The sequence below is a fragment of the Onychomys torridus genome, chromosome 3, assembly GCF_903995425.1.
Source record: "Onychomys torridus chromosome 3, mOncTor1.1, whole genome shotgun sequence".
Taxonomy (NCBI): domain Eukaryota; kingdom Metazoa; phylum Chordata; class Mammalia; order Rodentia; family Cricetidae; genus Onychomys; species Onychomys torridus.
In genome coordinates, this window is record NC_050445.1 from 131,387,744 (window position 1) to 131,408,145 (window position 20,402).

General features: G+C 40.3%; 2 protein-coding genes across 2 annotated transcripts; both read left to right on the plus strand.

The window, feature by feature from the left end:
* The first annotated feature begins 3,844 nt into the window (after positions 1-3,844).
* LOC118580896 (olfactory receptor 6C4-like) lies at positions 3,845-4,801 on the plus strand. The gene has a single exon (XM_036182927.1). The coding sequence runs from the start codon at positions 3,845-3,847 to the stop codon at positions 4,799-4,801; it is 957 nt and encodes a 318-aa protein (XP_036038820.1).
* Positions 4,802-18,974: 14,173 nt separating this feature from the next.
* LOC118580873 (olfactory receptor 6C75-like) lies at positions 18,975-19,937 on the plus strand. Its single transcript, XM_036182887.1, has one exon. The coding sequence runs from the start codon at positions 18,975-18,977 to the stop codon at positions 19,935-19,937; it is 963 nt and encodes a 320-aa protein (XP_036038780.1).
* The last annotated feature ends 465 nt before the right edge of the window (positions 19,938-20,402 follow it).

A 20,402-nucleotide genomic window follows, 5' to 3' on the forward strand; every position in this document is an offset into this window, starting at 1 on the left:
TGCACTGTTCTCAACAATATCTTCTATGTTCCTTTAGAATACTCCACCAAGCTCTGAGTGGTTTGTTCAACTCAAAATTCCAAAGTCCTTCCACAGTTCTCCCCCAAATACATAGTCAGGTCTATTACAAGCAATACCTCACTCCAGGTACCAATTCCTGTCTTAGTCATGGTGTCTATTGCTGTGACCAAATACCATGGCAGTGGCAACTTGTGAACGAAAAGGTTTGTTTTGTCTTATATCTCCAGGTGATGGTTCATAACTGAGGGAAGAACCTGGAGGCAAGAACTGAAGCAGAAGCCATGGAGGAGTGCTGCTTACTGGCTTGGTCAGCCTGCTTTAAAAAAATAGTACTCAGGACCATCAGCTCAGGTGTGCCATACCCTGCAGTGAGATGGACCTCTCCTATATCAACCATCAATCAAGAAAATGTTCCATAGATAGAAGGCCAGTCTGATGGGGGCATTTTCTCAGTTGAGGTTCCCTCCAGCTTGTGTCCAGTTGACACAAAACTAGCCAGCATAATGGCATATTTGTGTTATGTTAGGTGTGGTTATGATATTGTTGTCTTCCTTTGGAAGTTAACCAAGACATAAGATTCTATTGGGTGTTATCTTGACAAAAGGTGTACTTTTAGAGATTTTTTAATGTCAGCTTGTTTGAATCTGGAATCTACTAAGAAGTGTACCTCTGGGTAACTCTGGGGATATTTTCTGTTTTCACTGAGAGGGGAAGACCCTTCTGAAGAGCCTTCATCATCTTCTCCTGTTAGCCAATATACAAAGCGGACCAAAGGAAAAGCAGTTCTTTGGCCTGCTTTCCTTCACCTCTTTGCTGGTGAATGTATCCACCCTGTTGTCACGCAGAGGGTACACTTCGGAACTCAGCTTCAGCAGCTTTCCAATGTGGGCTAAAGACCAGCAGCAGGTCTCCAGGAATTCTCTAGGCTTTCAGCGCCAAATTAGAACTGCAAAGGCAACATGTATGGTGGACTGAGAACATACTGGGTTCTCAGCCTCTAGTGTGAAGCCAGCCACTGCTGGATTACTCATGTATATTGTGTAAGCCAATCTAGTGACTTCTCTGTGTAATGAGTGTTTATTCTTTTACTACTATTTCTCTAGAGAAATCTGACTTATACAGTGGCCTAGTGATCCAGTTCTCTATGCGACTCTTAAAAAAATAAATCAAGGCATGCTATCTAGCTATCCAATCCTGGCTGGCTTGCATTCACTGTGAATCTCAGGCTGGCCTCAAGCTCCTGCCTTAGTCACATGAATGCATGGGTTATAGGCATGTGCCATGTTAGCTAGCTCCATTTGAGCTTTCAGTCCTACATTAACAATATTATGCAATTTGGGAATTAATGAACTTTGTGGCATTATACGTACACCACTTTAAAATATTTTCATGAAGACATTAGGGAGTTCATATTTTTGTATACAATGAAAGGGCAACGATTACATTTACTAGCCATTATATATTATCAGATATAATAATACATTATACAAATTTACTATTATTATTACTGTTAATTAAGTGATATTCCATTCACAACCATGTTAAGTTACCAATCATGAGGGATCCTAGAGTGACACAGGTCTGTGGATGGCTTTGTTCCATCTACTAATGATACTTAGTGTCTCTTGGTGCCACCCACTGGACCTGGTAGACCTTGATTAGTATCAAGAGACAGTTCAATGCTAAGCATATGTTGGGACAAATTCCTGTCCCATTAATTTCTGCTCCTGGTGATTTAAGTATCTTTCTCAGTCTGGGAACATGTACTTGTTGGTTGGCAGTGGCGGTGGCCATGGTGGTAATAGCAAATTCGGTATCTCATAAAGCAGATCAGAGAAACACTACCTCTGTAGACTATATCTTTGCATGCTATTTTGAGCGATGAGTCATTAGCCTTATATCCTGACTGGAGTAGCAGGGTGCTTGCTGATGCAAGAGCATGCAAGACAGAATGGGACGTCGGGGCCTGGAGACTCAGGAAAGATTTTTGGGAATTCTAAGGGAACTCATTTCCCACTTCTCAGAGAACAATGAGATGAGTGTTCTTGTTTCCGTACGGTGTCACCATATAAGATGTCCACTGAGATCTAAGTATGGTTTCATCCAGTTCTCAGGCTGTTAACCGAATGGAGAAGATCTGGGAGATGTAATGCACATGTTGAGTTTATCTCTTGAAAATTATGAACGTTTGTTTATTTACACATGTTTTAGACCAATGTGTTGAATTTTTCCTGACAGTGAAAATAGCAGAGTTCTGGTTGTGGTGAGCTGCTTGTGGCAGGGGTGTGTCCTCAGTGTGAGTGTTGTGGCTGCTTGTGGCAGGGCTGTGTCCTCAGTGTGAGTGTTGTGGATGCTTGTGGCAGGGGTATGTCATCAGTGTGAGTGTTGTGGCTGTATGTGACAGGGGTGTGTCCTCAGTGTGAGTGTTGTGGATGCTCGTGGCAGGGGTGTGTCCTCAGTGTGAGTGTTGTGGATGCTCGTGGCAGGGGCGTGTTTTCAATGTGAGTGGAGACTCTTGCCATTTGCTTGCTGTAAATGGCAGTGGTGTTTGTCTTCCATTGAGTTTCTCTACAGCTCTGATAACAAGAGCAAGAGGATTTGGTTGTTTCAACTGCTCTGGCTAACCTAGCCAGTGGGCCCCTGGGATCTGCCTGTCTTTGCCCCTGCCCGACACTGGAGTTATAGATGTGCTTTACCACTCCTGGCTTTTACATGGGGGCTGGGAATCTGAACTCACACTTGGGTAGCAAGAACTCCACCTGCTGACCACTTCCCTTACATCCTGGACACACTTCAATATCTGGACGAAGATCAGTTGATAGAATTTCCCTGGCACTGACCATCAAGCACGGGATGGAGGGGAAACACTTCTCCTTCACTGTCTATCTGGGGCTCCAGCTAGGAGCAGCCAGACATGAGCCTTTGGCAATCCAACTGGAGTTAATCATGTAGCTCTTCTAATGTAATTCACTTCACAGGACTGCAGATGGGACTATGAGACTCCAGGATAATATGGCTAAACATGGACACAAATACAAAGGTATGATGAGAGAATGTATTTTGTGGGATGAATGGCTTTGTATGTTAAATTTCTGAAGATTTGTTTTTATTTTATGTGTAGTGAATGTTCTGCTTTCATGAGTATATGTATATAACCTGCATTCCTGGTGCTCTCAGAGGTCAGAAGAGGGTACTGGGTTCTCCTGAGTTACAGATGATTATGAGTTAATATGTGGGTTCTCAGAACTGACCCCGGGTCCTCTGCATAGGCAACACATGCCCTTAACTGCTGAGACATCTCTCTTGGACCTATGACTTAGATTTTGTTTTTTTCTGGCTTGTTTGACTTTCTTTCACTTCACACATGTTAAAAAGGTATACTACCTCCAAGCTTCACCCCCAGATCTGGGTAGATTTTTAAGTTGTAATTTTCCTTTTGCAATGTTTATCTGTGCCTGTATGACATGAAAGCTATTTGACAGAAATATGTATTATGACTAAATAGATAAAAGAGCATAACCTTGTTCCAAGTAGGCAGTGAACAACATAGGAGAATAGTCAACACTGTTGAGTGACATTATCCCTAATGAAGGTGTGTGTGGTACAGGCAATTTTTCTACAGCTAGTATTTTAGGGAACAGGCAATGTAAAGACAGTCATTGCTTAAAATGGGTTAATTTTCCTTAACAATGGGCACAATGCCATATTGAATGCACTGTTTACAAGTCCAATTGCCTTCCTCTGTCATTCACAGTTTAAGTAACACAAAGTTCTCCACCTTTCAGTCACAGTTCTGCAAAGCCCTCAGGGACAGAACAAAGAAATGGAAATGCTGATGACAGAGGAATCAAGGAATGGGACAGCGGTCCAGGAGTTCATCCTTGAGGGGTTCCCTGCTGCCGAGCACCTCAGGATCCTCCTTTTCCTGGTGCACTTGCTGGCCTACTTGGCTTCCCTCATGGGCAACATGCTCATAATCACCATCACCTGCCAGGACCAGCGCTTACAGACACCCATGTACTTCTTCCTCAGCAGTTTCTCCTTTGTGGAGTGTTGTTTTATCACCACGGTTATCCCCCAGCTGCTAGCCATCTTTCTTTCAGGGAGGCGAAGGATTTCCTTTGTAGCCTGCTTCACACAAGCCTTTGTCTTTCTTTTCCTGGGGGCAACTACTTTTTTCCTTCTGGCTGTTCTATCCCTGGACCGGTACCTGGCTATCTGCAAACCTCTGCATTATCCCACCATCATGAGCCCAAGGATGTGCTTCTTTCTCATTGCTGTCTGTTTAGTTCTGGGGTTCCTCTTCATGGCCATTCCAGTTGTGATGCTTTCCCAGTCATTTTACTGCGGCCCCAATGTTATCCCTCACTTTTTCTGTGATTTTGGACCACTGGCAAATCTCTCCTGTTCAGAAACCAGGTCTATTGAAACGCTCTTTTTCAATCTTGCTCTAATTGTGCTTTTTACATCCCTTCTTATAGCCGTGTTTGCATACAGCAATATAGTCATCACGATCATGCGTCTCCCTTCCGCCAGGGAGCGACAGAGGGCTTTCTCCACCTGCTCCTCACACCTCCTCGTCCTCTCACTGATGTTTGGCAGCTGTGTGTTTATATACGTGAAGCCAAAGCAAACAAGCAGGCTGGACACCAACAGGGAGGCTGCTCTTGTGAACACAGTGGTGACGCCGCTTCTGAACCCTGTCATCTACACCCTGAGAAACAAGCAGGTCCACCAGGCTCTGAGGGATGCACTGTCCAGGATCTTACTGCACAGATAACATAGGAAGAATGCACCTTCCCCTTGATTTGGTCTGACTCCATTTTTATATAAATATTCTATATAAATCATCGGCATGTTGTTTCTTTCAAATTCTGCTTGATTGTTTTTAAAATGATGGCTGACTTATCCAGTAATTCCATCTGAAGGCTTTAATAATCTTTTGATGAAAGTCTTCCTATATCTGCTTTGTTGGCAATTAAAACCAAAGCCTCATACATATTACATAGGTGTTACATTTTCAACAAAGTGTCTCAAATTATCTGTGGTCGTATTGTGTTCCCTAAAATATTGTGTGCTCCCTGAAATAAACTCAGAGAACAGGACGGCCACAATATTAAACATGAGGATAGGCAGTGGTAGCACACGCCTTTAAACCCAGCACTCGGGAAGCAGAGCCAGGCGGATCTCTATGAGTTCAAGGTCACATTGGAACAGCCAGACATACTGACACAAGCATTTAACCCCAGAAAGCGAGCCTTTAATCACAAGGAGTGACCACAGAAAGAGAAAGATATATAAGACATGAAGACCAGAAACTAGCAGCATTTAGCTGGTTAAGCATTTTAGCTGGTTAAGCTTTTAGGCTTTGGGGCAACACAGTTGAGCTGAGATTCATTTTGGATGAGGACTCAGAAGCTTCCAGTCTGAGGAAACAAGACCAGGTGAGGAATTGGCGAGGTGAGGAAACTGGCTTATTCTGTGTCTCTGATCTTCCATCATTCACCCCAATACCTGGCCTCAGGTTTGATTTTATTAATAAGATTTATTTTAAGATTCATGCTACAATTATCCATGCATTTATTTGATATATATTGGGTCTGGGAAGGCATAGTTTCACAAATCCCTCTTGTAGTAATGCAGAAAGAAAGAGAGGCTTTGAGGATAGAGTAGGGAATGGAGAATTAAATTCATGAATACCAAGAATATAAAATGTAAACAACAACAGGTTTATGTGATCATCATACCAAAATTTGAATGATGTATAAACAATAGCTATCATGATATTAATAAATTATTTAACACCACTCACTACACTTGTTTCCCATGGAGAACATTTATATATAAGCAGACATTGTTTTCACCCTGATGAAAAGCATTGAAATCAAAAGCCCCATTCATTTGCAAGGCTAATTTCAGTTGAACCCCCAAAACTGAAGGAATAACAAAGGGCCAGAAGAACTTTAGAAGCAGACTGGAGTTCTCATATTGTTCACCATGCTGGGGAAATGCAAACAATTCAGGAGAAATTTATTCTATAGGGAAAGAAGTCTAACTGTGATGATAATATCCTTGTGATTAATTTATGGACAAGGTCAGGCATCCATCTTAGCACTGAGGTGAAACAAAGCTATTGATCGATCATGAGGCAAGCTGAATAGGTAACAAGGCAGGAAAACACCCTTGTTTTGGTAAATTTTCTTGTAAAATTGGGCTGCAGTTGAAGAAATTGCCTCTGTCACATGGGCTGGGGATATGTTTGTAGGGCATTTTCTTGATTGGTGACTGATGTGGGAGGAACCAGCACACATGGGCAGTGCCATCCTCAGGCAGGTGGGCCTGGGCTGTATGCGAAAGGCAACAGACCATTAATCTTGGGAGAAAGCCAGCAAACTACATCCCTCTGCCATTTCTGCTTCAAGCTCCTGTCTTCAGTTCCTTCCTTGGCTTCCCTCAATGATGAACTGTAACCTGGAAGCCAAACAAACCCTTTTCCTCCCCAAGTTGCTTTTGGTCATCAACAATATATGATCAATAAGAAATACATAACAAAAATAGCAACAAATTATCCAAGAGAGCTTAACATTTGGCTGTAGAGAACTCATTGTAAATAACAATTTGCTTCAACAAAATTTGAGGGCATTTTTCAGAAAAATAAAATAATAGATCATATCAAACATCATGCAATATAGTCTAGAAAATGCTATTACTTGAAAGACATAAATTAATTATGTAAGCATTTAAGTTTAAAGAACAAAACATAATTGGGATTCGAATGGAAGGTATTCGAGCATGTTTGCAAGTAATATCAATCAATCAAAGAATTTGGAGACAGAGTGAAAATAAGCAAAGCAGAATTTCATTCTTTGAAGTGACTCATAAAATATTTAAACTCACTAAGATTAGCCAGAAATAGAGTGAAAGGGACAGTGAGGACCAGGAAAGGTTCTATGTGAAGAATGAAGGTGTGTGACTCCACATATCCTGCAGGTATTATAAGAACAATTATGCATTATTATAAACATCTTCATGCTAGTAAGTTTGATAACCAAATTAAAATGTAACTGTGTCTTTGAAAGAAAAACTTTCTAAACCAACAGAAGAAGATATAGTACTGATATCACTTTTGTCTATTTGTTAATTGTATTTGTGATTCCAAACCTTTCCTTCAAGTTTCTCTGCCAGGAGCCATCTCTGGTGGCTGACAGATCTCAGAGAGGAGGTAAGGAGTCAGCAAGGGAAGGAGTGAGCCAGATATGATGCTCAGGAGACACTTGCAGTCTGACTGACTAGCAGCCAGAGTGTTTATTTATACAGAATTCAGTAAACTGAGATAGATTCATGTTGTTCCAGAACATAGATGGTTTTGGGTTTTGGACATGTGTTTCACTTCCTTTTGCTCATCTTTTAGTTATCATTGATAAACCATGACAAAACAGAGTTATCATTTCCAATCATTTTTTCTCAAGTTAAGCATCATTGATAAACATTTATCATTTTTACTCATTAATCTTACAACTAAGAATCTAGAGGCATATGACAGCCTGTTTACAGGCTAGTATCTTGTGGCTTCAAGGATGTTATACCAAAACAAAATCTTCAAGCCAGCCTGAGCAAATTGCCATAACCCAAGCAGTATATTATAAACTTTTTTTCTTTTGCTTTTTTAACTTTATTTATTATATTTGTGTTTTAATTTTACACATCAGCCATGGGTTTCCCTGTCCTCCCCCTCCCACCTGTACCCCCACCTTTCCCCCATCCCCTCCCCTCCATTCCCATCTCCTCTAGGGCCAAGACTCCCCTGGGGATTCATTTAAACCTGATGGATTCAGTACAGGCAGGTCCAGTCCCCTCTTTTCAGGCTGAACAAAGTGTCCCTGTGTAAGCCCAAGGTTCCAAACAGCTAGATTATGCACTAAGGACAGGTCCTGGTCCCACAGCCTGGATGCGTCCCAAACAGTTGAAGTTATTCAATTCTCACACCTATCCAGAGGGCCTGATCCAGCTGGGGGCTCCACAGCCTTTGGTTCATAATTCATATGCTTTCATTTGTTTGGCTATTTGTCCCTGTGCCTCTGGAATCTTGGTCTCAACAATTCACACTCCTACAGTCCCTCCTCTTTCTCGACAATTAGACTCCTGGAGCTCCACCTGGGGCTTGGCCGAGAATCTCTGCATCCACTTCCATCAGTATTTGGATGAGAGTTCCAAGACAATTGTTAGGGTGTTTGGCCATCTGATCACCAGACTAGGTCAGATCAGGCTTTCTCTCAACCGTGGCCAGCAGTCTACAGAGGATGCATCATTGTGGATTTCTGGGGACCTCTCTAGCACTTTGCTTCTTCCTGTTCTCATGTGGTCTTCATTTATCATGGTCTGTTATTCCTTATTCTCCCTTTCTGTTCTTGACCCAGCTGGGATCTCCTGCTCCCCTAAGCTCTCTTTCCCTCGAAACTTGCCCTTCATTACTCCCATGGTCATCCAGGTTGTTCATGTAGATCTCATCCATTTCTCTATCATTGGATGATCCCTGTGTCTTTCCTAGGGTCCCGTTTTCTAGGTAGCCTCCCTGGAGTTGTGTAGCAGTCTAGTCATCTTTGTTTTACATCTAGTATATTATTTTGAGTGAGTACATACCATGTTTGTCTTTCTGAGTCTGGGTTACCTCACTCAGGATGATTTTTTCTAGATCCATCCATTTGCCTGCAAACCTCATGATGTCCTTGTTTTTCTCTGCTGAGTAGTACTCCATTGTGTATATGTACCATATTTTCTTTATCCATTCTTCAGGTGAAGGGCCTCTAGGTTGTTTCCAGGTTCTGACTATTACAAACAATGCTGATATGAACATAGCTGAGCAAATGCCCTTGTAGTATGATTGAGCATTCCTTGGGTATATGCCCAAGAGTGCTACAGCTGGGTCTTGGGGGAGATGGATTCCCAATTTTCTAAGGAAACGCCATATTGATTTCCAAAGAGACTGTACAAGGTTGCATTCCCACCAGCAGTGGAGGAGAGTTCCCCTTGCTCCACATCCTCTCCAGCATAAGCTGTCTTCTGTATTTTTGATCTTAGCCATTCTGACAGGTGTAAGGTGGTATCTCAGCGTCATTTTGATTTGCATTTCTCTGATCATTAGAGATGTTGAGCAATTCCTTAAATGTCTTTCAGCCATTTGAACTTCCTTTGTTGAGAATTCTCTGTTTAGTTTTATAGCCCATTTCTTAATTGGACTGTTGGGCATTTTGATGTCTAATTTCTTGAGTTCTTTATATATTCTGGATATCAGCCCTCTGTTAGATGTGGGGTTGGTAAAGACCTTTTCCTATTCTGTAGGCTGTCGTTTTGTCTTGTTGACCGTGTCCTTTGCTCTACAAAAGCTTCTCAGTTTCAACAGGTCCCATTGATTGATTGTTTTTATCAGTGTCTGTGCTACTGGTGTTGTATTTAGAAAGTGATCTCCAGTGCCAATGTGTTCAAGACTACTCCCTAATTTCTCTTCTATCCGGTTCAGAGTAACTGGATTTATGTTGAGGTCTCTGATCCACTTGGACTTAAGTTTTGTGCATGGTGACAGATCTGAATTTATTTGCAACTTTCTACACATTGACATCCAGTTATGCCAGCACCATTTGTTGAAGATGCTTTCTTTTTTCCATTGTCCATTTTTGGCTTCTTTGTCAAAAATTATTTGTTCATAGGTGTGCAGGTTAATGTCAGAGTCTTCACTTTGATTTCATTGGTCCACATGTTGGTTTTTATGCTAGTACCAAGCTGTTTTTAGTATGGTAGCTCTATAGTAGAGTTTGAGGTCGGGGATTGTGATGCCTCCAGAGGTTGTTTTATTGTACAGGATTCTTTTGGCTATCCTGGGTGTAGTTAAGTTTTCATGCCTGGCCCAGTCAGGACAAATCTCTCTTACCTGCCAGTCCTATAGTTGCTCAGACCCAACCAAGAAAGCACACAGAGACTTATATTGTTTACAAACTGTATGGCCATGTCAGGCTTCTTGTTATCTACTTCTATCTTAAATTAACCCATTTCTATAAATCTATACTTTGCCACGTTACTCGTGTCTTATCATTACCTTAAATCCTTCTTGCCATGGGGGTAGCTGGCGGTGTCTGTCCTCTCCAGCCTTCTACCTCCCACAATTCTCTTCTCTGCTTGTCCCGCCTACACTTCCTGCCTGGCTACTGGCCAATCAGCATTTTATTTATACTGAGTGATATCCACAGCACTTTCCCTTATTTTTTTGTTAAAAAAGGAAGGTTAACTTTCATGTCATAAAATTACAGATAACAAATTATCAAGCAAGAATTACAGTTATAATATTAAAGAAGATATTCTATCTGTCTTATATTTGTGAGTTTAAGGTTTTATTTCTAACTTATCTTTTGTCATACTGAGGAAATTATATCTATCTAGTCTAGTACTCTCCTTAAGGAAAGAAAATATATCTCCAAAAAAAAAAAGGGAAAAGAAGAAATGGAATGGATAGGTATAAGATATTATGGTAGACTATCATATACATCAGTAAACAAATTTAGTAATATAGTAGCCTTTGCACTGTTATGAATTCTTATATGTTGATACAAATATAAACTTTTTATATTCCTATTTAAGATAATTTGTATATTGATACAAATACAGAACTATGTTTGTTATATTGTACACATATTTTTACTCTTATTTGAAATATTTGTATATTGATACAAATGTGAATTTATATCTGTCATACTGTATGTATGTTCTACTGTTTAAGATATTCTGTATACTGATATATAGTTAGGATTATTGTCATATTTCATATTGCACTATACATTCCTACCTCTGTTAAAGGTATTTTGTGTATTGTCACAATTTAAAGTCATTGTCCTTTTACTGTACATTTGCTTACAGACTGTTTGCCTTATTTATAGAAAGCCTTAGTCCTTAGGTTGCTTAGGTCGATAAGACTTATAGAGTTATTGTCACCTATGCTTGCCATCTCTATAATTATGTTAGTTAGGTTATCTATATTTATAAATACATAGGTCAGATGGACAGGTAATCTTCAAATACTTCATGAACCTAGAGAATATGGCATTTAAATAACTTAGAAATCTGTTGACATGAGACACAATTGCTCCTGGCAGCACCAATTTGATCCCAAGAGAATGTTGGGCTTCTAAGACATTTCCATTTGGAAGTTTGTCTTCTTGGCACAAAATGGCCTACTGGGCAAAGAACTGCCCTTGCCTCAACTGCTGACAGTACAAATGCTTTCCTTTCTGGACAAGCGGGACACAAGGAAAGCGACCACTATACTTTGCCAAGACAGGGTAAGATGGTCTTTCAGAATTCCTGCTTCTGAAAATGGTCTGTCAGATACTCTAGACCTGTAGCCAATTTGAATGCACCAACAATGCTGAGAAACATTAGGTGACTGTCCAGGCCGCCAGCTGTCTCTGTCTACTCTTGCAAGACTCCCAAAAGTTTATTACATCCTTCTCCCATTTCTCAGGTATTATTATATTCCTTCTCAGGTCTTTGATGAGGTTGGAGATTAGCAGTTATAGTTACAACTTAGTATATATACATATATAATATCTTAGATAGAATATATTAAGAATTAGACTCAGGTTCTTTACAATAGGACACCTTTTGGAATGATCTTTGTAACATGCCATCTACCCATGCTCTAGACTTCCCTGGATTTTACTATGTGTTTTTTGTTTGATATTGTTTGCACTTATTGTAATTCCAACTTATCTAGGTAATTATCCCACATTACTCCTGGACAATATTTGATAACCATCTCTTTGTATATAATCTTGTATTAGGTTAGAACTTTCTTATTTAGACAAAAGGTGGAGATGTAGTGGATAGCCATCCCAGCATTGGCCTGGAAGTTCCAACCCCCATTGAGGCTTTGGTAATGGTCATGCCCACAAGGCAGGGCAGAGGAGGAAGCAGAAGACCCAGGATTGAGAGGAGGTCTCTCTCTTGGTTCTGGAACGCTGGACACAGGAGGTAGACCAAGCAGAGTTCTCCAGAGAACACCGCTGGACTGTGTGATACCTTTGCCAGACCCTACAACCTCTCCCTTCATTTGTAAGTTACCCCACAAAATAAACCTCCCTTTTAACTACGTGGAGTGGCCTTAATAATTTCACCAATACCTGGGTTTTTTGTTTTTCCATATGAAGTTGAGTATTATTCTTTCCAGATCTGTGAAGAATTGTGTTGTTAATTTGATGGGGATTGAGTTGAATCTGTAGATTGCTTTTGGTAAGATCACCATTTTTATTATGTTAATCCTGCTTATCCATGAGCATGGGAGATCTTTCCAATTCCTGACATATTCAATTTCTTTTTTCAGGGACTTAAAGTTCTTGTCATATAAGTCCTTCACATGCTTAGTTAGCATAACCCCAAGGTATTTTATATCATTTGTGGCTATTGTAAAGGGTGATGTGTCTCTGATTTCTTTCTCAGCCTGTTTGTCTATTGCATATAGGAGGGCTACAGATTTTTTTTTAGTTGATCTTGTATCCTGCTATGTTGCTGAAGGTTTTTATAAGCTGTATCAGTTCCTTGGTTGAATTTTTGGGGTCACTCATGTATATTATCATGTCATCTGCAAATAGGGAAAGCTTGACTTCTTCCTTTCCAATTTGTATCCCCTTAATCTCCTTATGTTGTCTTATAGCTCTGGATAGAACTTCAAGTACTATATTGAATAAGTATGGGGAGAGGGAACAGCCTTGCCTTGTTCCTGATTTTAGTGGTATTGCTTTGAGTTTCTCTCCATTTAATTTGATGTTGGTTGTTGGCTTGCTGTAGATTGCCTTTATTATGTTTAGGTATGTTCCCTGTATTCCTGATGGCTCCAAGACCTTTATCATGAAGAGGTGTTGGATTTTGTCAAATGCCTTTTCTGCATCTAGTGAGATGATCATGTTTTTTTTTCCTTTGAGTTTGTTTATATGGTGTATTACATTGACAGACTTTCATATGTTGATCCACCCTTGCATCCCTGGGATGAAGCATACTTGATCATGGTGGATAATTGTTTTGATGTGTTCTTGGAGTCTGTTCGCCAGAAATTTATTGAGCATTTTTGCATCAATGTTCATAAGAGAGATCGGTCTGTAGTTCTCTTTCTTAGCTACATCTTTGTTTGGTTTAGGAATCAGGGTACTTGTAGCCTCATTGAAGGAGTTTGGTAATATACCTTCTGCTTCTATTGTGTGGAACAATTTAAAGAGTATTGGTATTAAGTCTTCTTTGAAGATCTGGTAGAATTCTGCACTGAAACCATCAGGCCCAGGGCTTTTTTTGGTTGGGAGACTTTTAATGACTGATTCTATTTCCTTAAGGGTTATTGGACTATTTAAATAGTTTATCTGGTCTTGATTTAACTTAAGTATGTGGTATCTATCCTGAAAATTATTCATTTCTTTTTGATTTTCCAGTTTTGTGGAGTAGAGGTTTTTGAAGTATGACCTGATGATTCTCTGGATTTCCTCATTGTCTGTTGTTATGTCCCCCTTTTCATTTCTGATTTTGTCAATTTGGATGCTCTCTCTCTGTCTTTTGGTTAGTTTGGATAAGGGCTTGTCTATCTTGTTGATCTTCTTAAAAACTAACTCTTTGTTTCATTAATCCTTTGTATTGTTCTCTTTATTTCTATTTTATAAGATTTCAGCTCTCAATTTGATAATTTCCTGGCATCTGTTCCTCCTGGGAGACTTTGCTTCTTCCTGTTCAAGGGCTTTCAGGTGTGCTGTCAAGTCACTAGGGTGAAATTTCTCCAGCTTCTTTATGTGGGCATTTAGTGCTATGAATTTCCCTCTTAGTACTGCTTTCATAGTGTCCCATAAGTTTGGCTATGAGGTGTATTCATTTTCATTGATCTCTAGGAAGTCTTTAATTTCTTTCTTTATTTCTTCCTTAACCCATTGGTGATTCAGTTTAGCATTATTCAGTTTCTATGAGATTGTAGGATTTCTGTAGTTTTTTCTGTTGTTGAAATCTAACTTTAAACCATGGTGGTCTGATAGAACACAGGAGGTTATTCCAATTGTTTTATATCTGTTGAGATTTGCTTTGTGGCCAAGTATGTGGTCGATTTTAGAGAAGGTTCCATGGGGTGCTGAGAAGAAGGTATATTCTTTTTTGTTCGGGTAGAATGTTCTGTAGATATTGATTAAGTCCATTTGAGCCATAACATCAGATAAGGCCATTATTTCTCTGTTAAATTTCACTTTGGCCGATCCGTCCAGAGGTGAAAGTGGGGCGTGGAAGTCTATCACTATTAATGTGTGGGGTTTTATATGTGATTTAAGCTTTAATAATGTTTCTTTTATATATGTGGGTGCCCTTGTGTTTGGGGCATAAATGTTCAGAATTGAGACTTCATCTTGGTGGATCTTTCCTGTGATGAGTATGTAATGTCCTTCATCATCTCTTTTGATTGATTTTAGTTTGAATTCTATTTTGCCGAATATTAGGATGGCTACACCAGCTTGCTTCTTAAGACCATTTGATTGGAAAGTCTTTTCCCAGCCTTTTATTCTTAGGAGGTGTCTATTTTTTTAATTTGAGGTGTGTTTCTTGTATGCAGCAGAAAGATGGGTCCTGTTTTCATATCCATTCTGTTAGTCTGTGTCCTTTTATAGGTGAATTAAGTCCATTGATATTAAGGGATATTAATGACCAGTGATTGTTTGTTCCTGTTGTTATTTTTATTTTTTTGGTGGTAGTGTGTGTGTACTTCTCTTCTTTAGGGTTTACTGCTATGCTGTTACCTATTGCCTGGGTTTTCATGGGTGTATCTGCCTTCCTTAGGTTGGAATTTTCCTTCTAGTGCTTTCTGTAGGGCTGGGTTTGTGGATAAGTATTGTTTAAATCTGGTTTTGTCTTGGAAGGTCTTGCTCACTCCATCTATGATGAGTGAAAGTTTTGCTCAGTATAATAGTCTAGGGTGGCATCCATGGTCTCTTAGTGTCTGCATTATATCTGTCCAGTTCCTTCTGGCTTTCAAAGTCTCCATTGAGAAATCGGGTGTTATTCTGATGGGTTTGCCTTTATAAGTCACTTGGCCGTTTTCCTTTGCTGCCCTTAATATTCTTTCTTTATTCTGTACATTTAGTTGTTTAATAATTATGTGGCGAGGGGACTTTTTTGGGGGGTCTAGTCTGTTTGGTGTTCTACAGGCTTCTTGTATCTTCATAGGCATTTGCTTCTTTAAGTTGGGAAAGTTTTCTTCTATGATCTTGTTAAATATATTTTCTGTGACTTTGAGTTGGTATTCTTCTCCTTCCTCTATCCCTATTATTTGTAGGTTTGGTCTTTTCATGGTGTCCCAAATTTCTTGGACATTTTGGGTCATGACTTTGTTGGTTTTAGTGTTTTCTTTGACTGATGAATCTATTTCTTCTACCGTATCTTCAACAGCAGAGATCCTTTCTTCCATCTCTTGCATTCTGTTGGTTATACTTGCATCTGAATTTCCTGTTTGTTTACTCAGATTTTCTATATCCAGCATTCCTTCTGCTAGTGTCTTCCTCATTTTTTCTATTTCCCTCTTCAGGTCTTGGATTGTCTTCCTTGCTTTTTCATGATTTTCATTCAAGGATTTATTGTGTTCTTCTCCTTTAATTGTCCTTTCCTCTAGTTTTTTATAGCGTTCTTCCTGTGTTTTGTTTGTCTGTTCCTCTACTTTATATTTGATTTCTTCTATATAAGGCTCTAGCCTCTTCATGATGTTACTTATAAGGTTGTTTTCTTCTTCTTCTTCCATTCTGTGATGTTCAGGTCTAGCTGTTGGAGAAGGGCTAGGTTCTGGTGATGCTGTATTGCTCTTTATTTTGTTGTATGTACTTCTGTCTTGACATCTGCCCATCTCCTCTTGGGTTCGTTCTTGGTCTTATCAGTGTACTTGGTCCAGAGAGAGTTGACAGATTTAGGGAGCCTCTCTCTGGTCCAGATGGAAGCCCTGGGCCAGATGGGAGCACTGGTCCAGATGAGAGTGCTGGCTGGATAGGAGCTGGGGGGCTGGACTCTGATTCTTGGGAAGTCCCTGATGTCTCCTTATTTTTTCCAGATGGGAGCTCCTCTTGTCCAGATGGGAGTTACTCTGGTCTCTCTGGTCCAGGTGGGAGTTCCGGGGTTGACGGAAGCTGGAGGCTGGTCTCTGATTCTCAGGAAGTGGCTGGGGTCTCAGGCAAATGGGTGTGGGGGCAGGGTGTTGAGACTGCAGTGTCTGCCTGCAGTCTTGGAAAAGGGGAGCCTTTGCGCAGGGCCCAATGATTGGCCTGAATCTGGGGCCAAGTTGGTCAGGTCCTCCCTGGATGGCCTATGTCCAGCAGTGAGACCCAGGCACAGTTGCCTCTCTGACTATAACCCAGGCACTCACCTCTGGTCCAGATGTGACTTCCGGGCGGGCACCATTTCTTCATTTTAAAGTATGTAAACTATGGGGTTTGAGAGATGGTTCAGCAGTTAAGAGTCCCTATTCTCTTACAAAGATGCCAGGTTCACTTCCCAGGATACACATGGCAGATCACAATCTTCTGTAGCTACAGTTCCTGGGGGCTTTGACTCCCTCTTCTGGCATTATAGGTAACAGGCTTGCACATGATACACATATATACATGTAGGCAAACACTACACAGGAAATAGAAATGAATAAATCTTTTAAAATGTGGTAAATTTTGTATCCTGTAACCCTGTGTTTCCTTACATATGTAATTTTGGGAACCATGGAAAATATACCTCTGAAGACCTTCACTAAGGACCATGAATATTAATGAGAACAAAGTCAGAAGGTTGCCATATGCAATGGAATGTTAATTATAACAGTCTCCTGAAATTTCTTCTTTCTAACAACAAGCAATGAAACATCTCCTGGGATTATGCTGTTGTTTCATTTTTGAATCCTTTTCTTGTGTTCCCCTAATGAATGTCCTAGAGGTTTGGCCTTTTGGACCTTGTGTAACTTTACCCATGATAATAAACAATCCTGTAGTAGTATGTCATAAGGATATATAAATGTATTTTCATTTATGATCACAATTATTTTCACCTGAACATAATGGTCTTCCAAAACTAGTTGACAAGAAAATAGCTACCAGCCTCCATGAACAAGAAGATTTGACTTTTATTGTCCTCCTTCCCCAAGTTTCTTTGAATGGATGTAAAACCAGGAAGGTATGATATTCATGCTAAGTCTATGTCTTCAGGTCCACTATGTTAAAGCACTATGTGAACTGAGTGTGCTATCATGTCCCAGAGAATGGGTGACAATTCCATAGGACGAATATTTAGAAATCTCCTTATTCCTTAAAAATAAGTAACCTTAATAATTAATTTTATGTCTTGACATATAAAGCATGTATTATTTGTTTTGTAGGTCGAAGACATACATCTCTTAATTAAGGATGTTCTTTTTTTTTTTTTCTTTTGCATAGGAGACAGATTTTGCTTTGTTGGAAGAAGGAAGATTTAACTAAAGCATCTCTTTACAGGGAGCTGCTTTCTGATAAGTGTGTGGGCATAGAGAGCATGTACAATTTGAAACGGATTGGTCCTTAAGCTAGCATTGTGGTCCCTACACAGTTAGCCATAAATCTGGGCAGCAAGACATTAAACCAAACTGACTAGTGTTGAGTTTTCTTACAGGTGCACCAGTTTCTCTCAAATGCCCAGACTTCCCTACAGAGCAATTCCACATCGTTCTGCCTTCTACTGGGCAATGGCTGTTAAAATACTAACTTGCTTCATTTGTTGAGTTGAAGCACAGTGGAATCTTCTATTAACAATGTTCACAGGAGGGGAAGGACAATGGACAGCCTGTGAAGGACAGCAGAATCACACTGCCATTCTGTAAGGGTAGTAGCACGTACAGGACACGGAGTCACACATTACATCTTTCTTCTTTGTGCCTGAACAAAACACCATTGAACCATTTTGCCATCTTCACACATAGTTTTTCTTAATCTCATTGGGTACTTATGAGAGTCCTATGGTGGCAAGCATTTGTGCTCCTTCTGGGAAGTGGGAAATAGCTCATTCCAAACAGATTTGGTTTAAAATCAGCTTGAACTGTGATTGTCAGAGCATAGCCTTTTCATACTATTTCCAGAGTCCACAATCATTACATAGCAGGGGTTCACACCATACAAGTCTGTAGTGTAGAAACTAACACCCTTTTCTGGAGGGTGACACAATGCTCTGTGATACTTGTATGTTTCATCTTCAAAAGCATGTGTCTTGGTTTTTATTCTTTACCCTATGTGATCTTATCAAAGGTAATGTTTTTTTTTTCTGATTCTGAACATCCACACAAAACCAACTACATATTTTTTTCTTTATTATAAACAAACTACATATTTTACATTTGTATTTTAGAAATGAGAACAGGAAAATTAATTTAAAATAAAACATTTTAAAATTAAAATATTACTCTTTAGAGTAATAAGGGCAAGCAATTTTGTAACATTTAAAAGATTGAAAATAAATTCTTTTCTCATACAATACATCTAGACCACAGTTTCCCCTCCCTCAGTTCCATCAAGCCCTCCCCATCTCCCCTCTCTCCCAGATCAACTCCTCTTCCATTTCCTTTCAGAGAAGAGCAGGCCTCCAAGCGACAACAACCAAACACAATAAAATGAGATACAACAAGACAAGGCAAAAGCCCTCATAATGAAGCTGGGCAATGCAACCCAATAGGAGGAGAAGAGTCCCAAGAGCAGGCAAAGGATTCAGATACACGCTGAACTCAATGTTAGGAGTCTCACAAAAACACCAAGCCAATGGCCATAACCTGCACAGAGGACCTGGTGAAGACCTCTGCAGGCCCTGTGCTTAGGGCAAATAACTCTTAAAAGCAGTGACCACAAATTAAATTATTTAATCTTTGGTGATAGCAGATTTGCCTAACATATCAAGGAGGGTTGATGGCAAAAGAATCAGGAGTAAGGATGGAGACAAGGAATGAGACGATAGTCCTGGAGTTTGTGCTGGAGGGGTTCCATGTGGCTCAGCACCTGGGCAAGGTCCTCTTCCTGGTGCACCTGCTGGTGTATCTGGCCTCAGTCACAGGAAACACACTCATAATTGCCATCACCTGGACAAATCCTCGCCTGCAGACCCCTATGTACTTCTTCCTCAGAAGTTTCTCCTTCTGTGAATGCTGTTTCATCTCCACTGTAATTCCCAAACTGCTGTCTATCTTTCTTTTTGGAGACAGAGCGATTCATTTCACTCCTTGTATCATACAAGCTTTTTTCTTTTTATTTCTTGGGTCAACTATTTTCTTCCACATGGCTGTGATGTCCTTGGATCGCTACCTGGCCATTTGCAAGCCTCTGCACTACCCAACCATCATGAACCCCAGGGTCTGTTTCCTCCTGGTTTTCTTCAGTTATGTGCTTTCCTTCATCCTGATAACTGGTGTCATTCTGAAGCTTTCCCGGTTGTCTTTCTGTGGCTCCAATGTCATCCCCCATTTCTTCTGTGACCTTGGCTCCTTAATTCATCTCTCCTGTTCCAACACCAAATCTCTTGATAGAATGGCTTTTGGTGTCGCTTTGCTTGTCCTTTTCACATCTGTCATTGCAGCTGTATTTGCATATAGCAACATACTAATCTCAATCATGCGTCTCCCATCAGCCAAGGAGAGACAGAAAGCTTTCTCCACCTGCTCCTCCCACCTCATCGTCCTCTCACTGATGTACGGCAGCTGTGTGTTTATATATGTGAAGCCAAAGCAAACAAGCAGGCTGGACACCAACAGGGAGGCTGCTCTTGTGAACACAGTGGTGACGCCGCTTCTGAACCCTGTCATCTACACCCTGAGAAACAAGCAGGTCCACCAGGCTCTGAGGGATGCACTGTCCAAAGTGAACTTACAGAAATAGTACTGCCTGCTTCAGAAGGTGAGTCTTCTTGGTCCTCTAACTGCAGCTCCCCCAAAGTGGAAACCCTTTCTATAAAATGTCTGTATGGTGGTCCAGGGTATGCTAATTTCACTAGATCCCTGCTCCCTTAACTTTACAATTTGAAAACAACAACAAAAATTTGTTCACCACATGGTGATGAAAATTTCTTCCTCCATTTCTATTCATTGGCCTTATATTAATTCAACTCAGACATCCTTTATGGAGAGCCTAACACATATTCACCAAACAATTGCCCTCTTCACACTTGTGAGCCATATGTCTTCAGGCTGCATGGATTGTGTGCAAATGTTATGTCACTTTACATATGGGGCTTGAACATCCATGGATTTTGTTATTTGTGAAGTTTCTGGAAATGGCCCTGAAAAGATGTTGACAGATAAGACTCACACTAAGCCACTCAGCTAAAAATAAGTTTCCAGTCAG

Coding starts and splice junctions, on each gene's coding strand:
- LOC118580896 (XM_036182927.1), top strand. CDS start 3,845: ATGGAAATGCTGATGACAGAGGAATCAAGGAATGGGACAGCGGTCCAG.
- LOC118580873 (XM_036182887.1), top strand. CDS start 18,975: ATGGCAAAAGAATCAGGAGTAAGGATGGAGACAAGGAATGAGACGATA.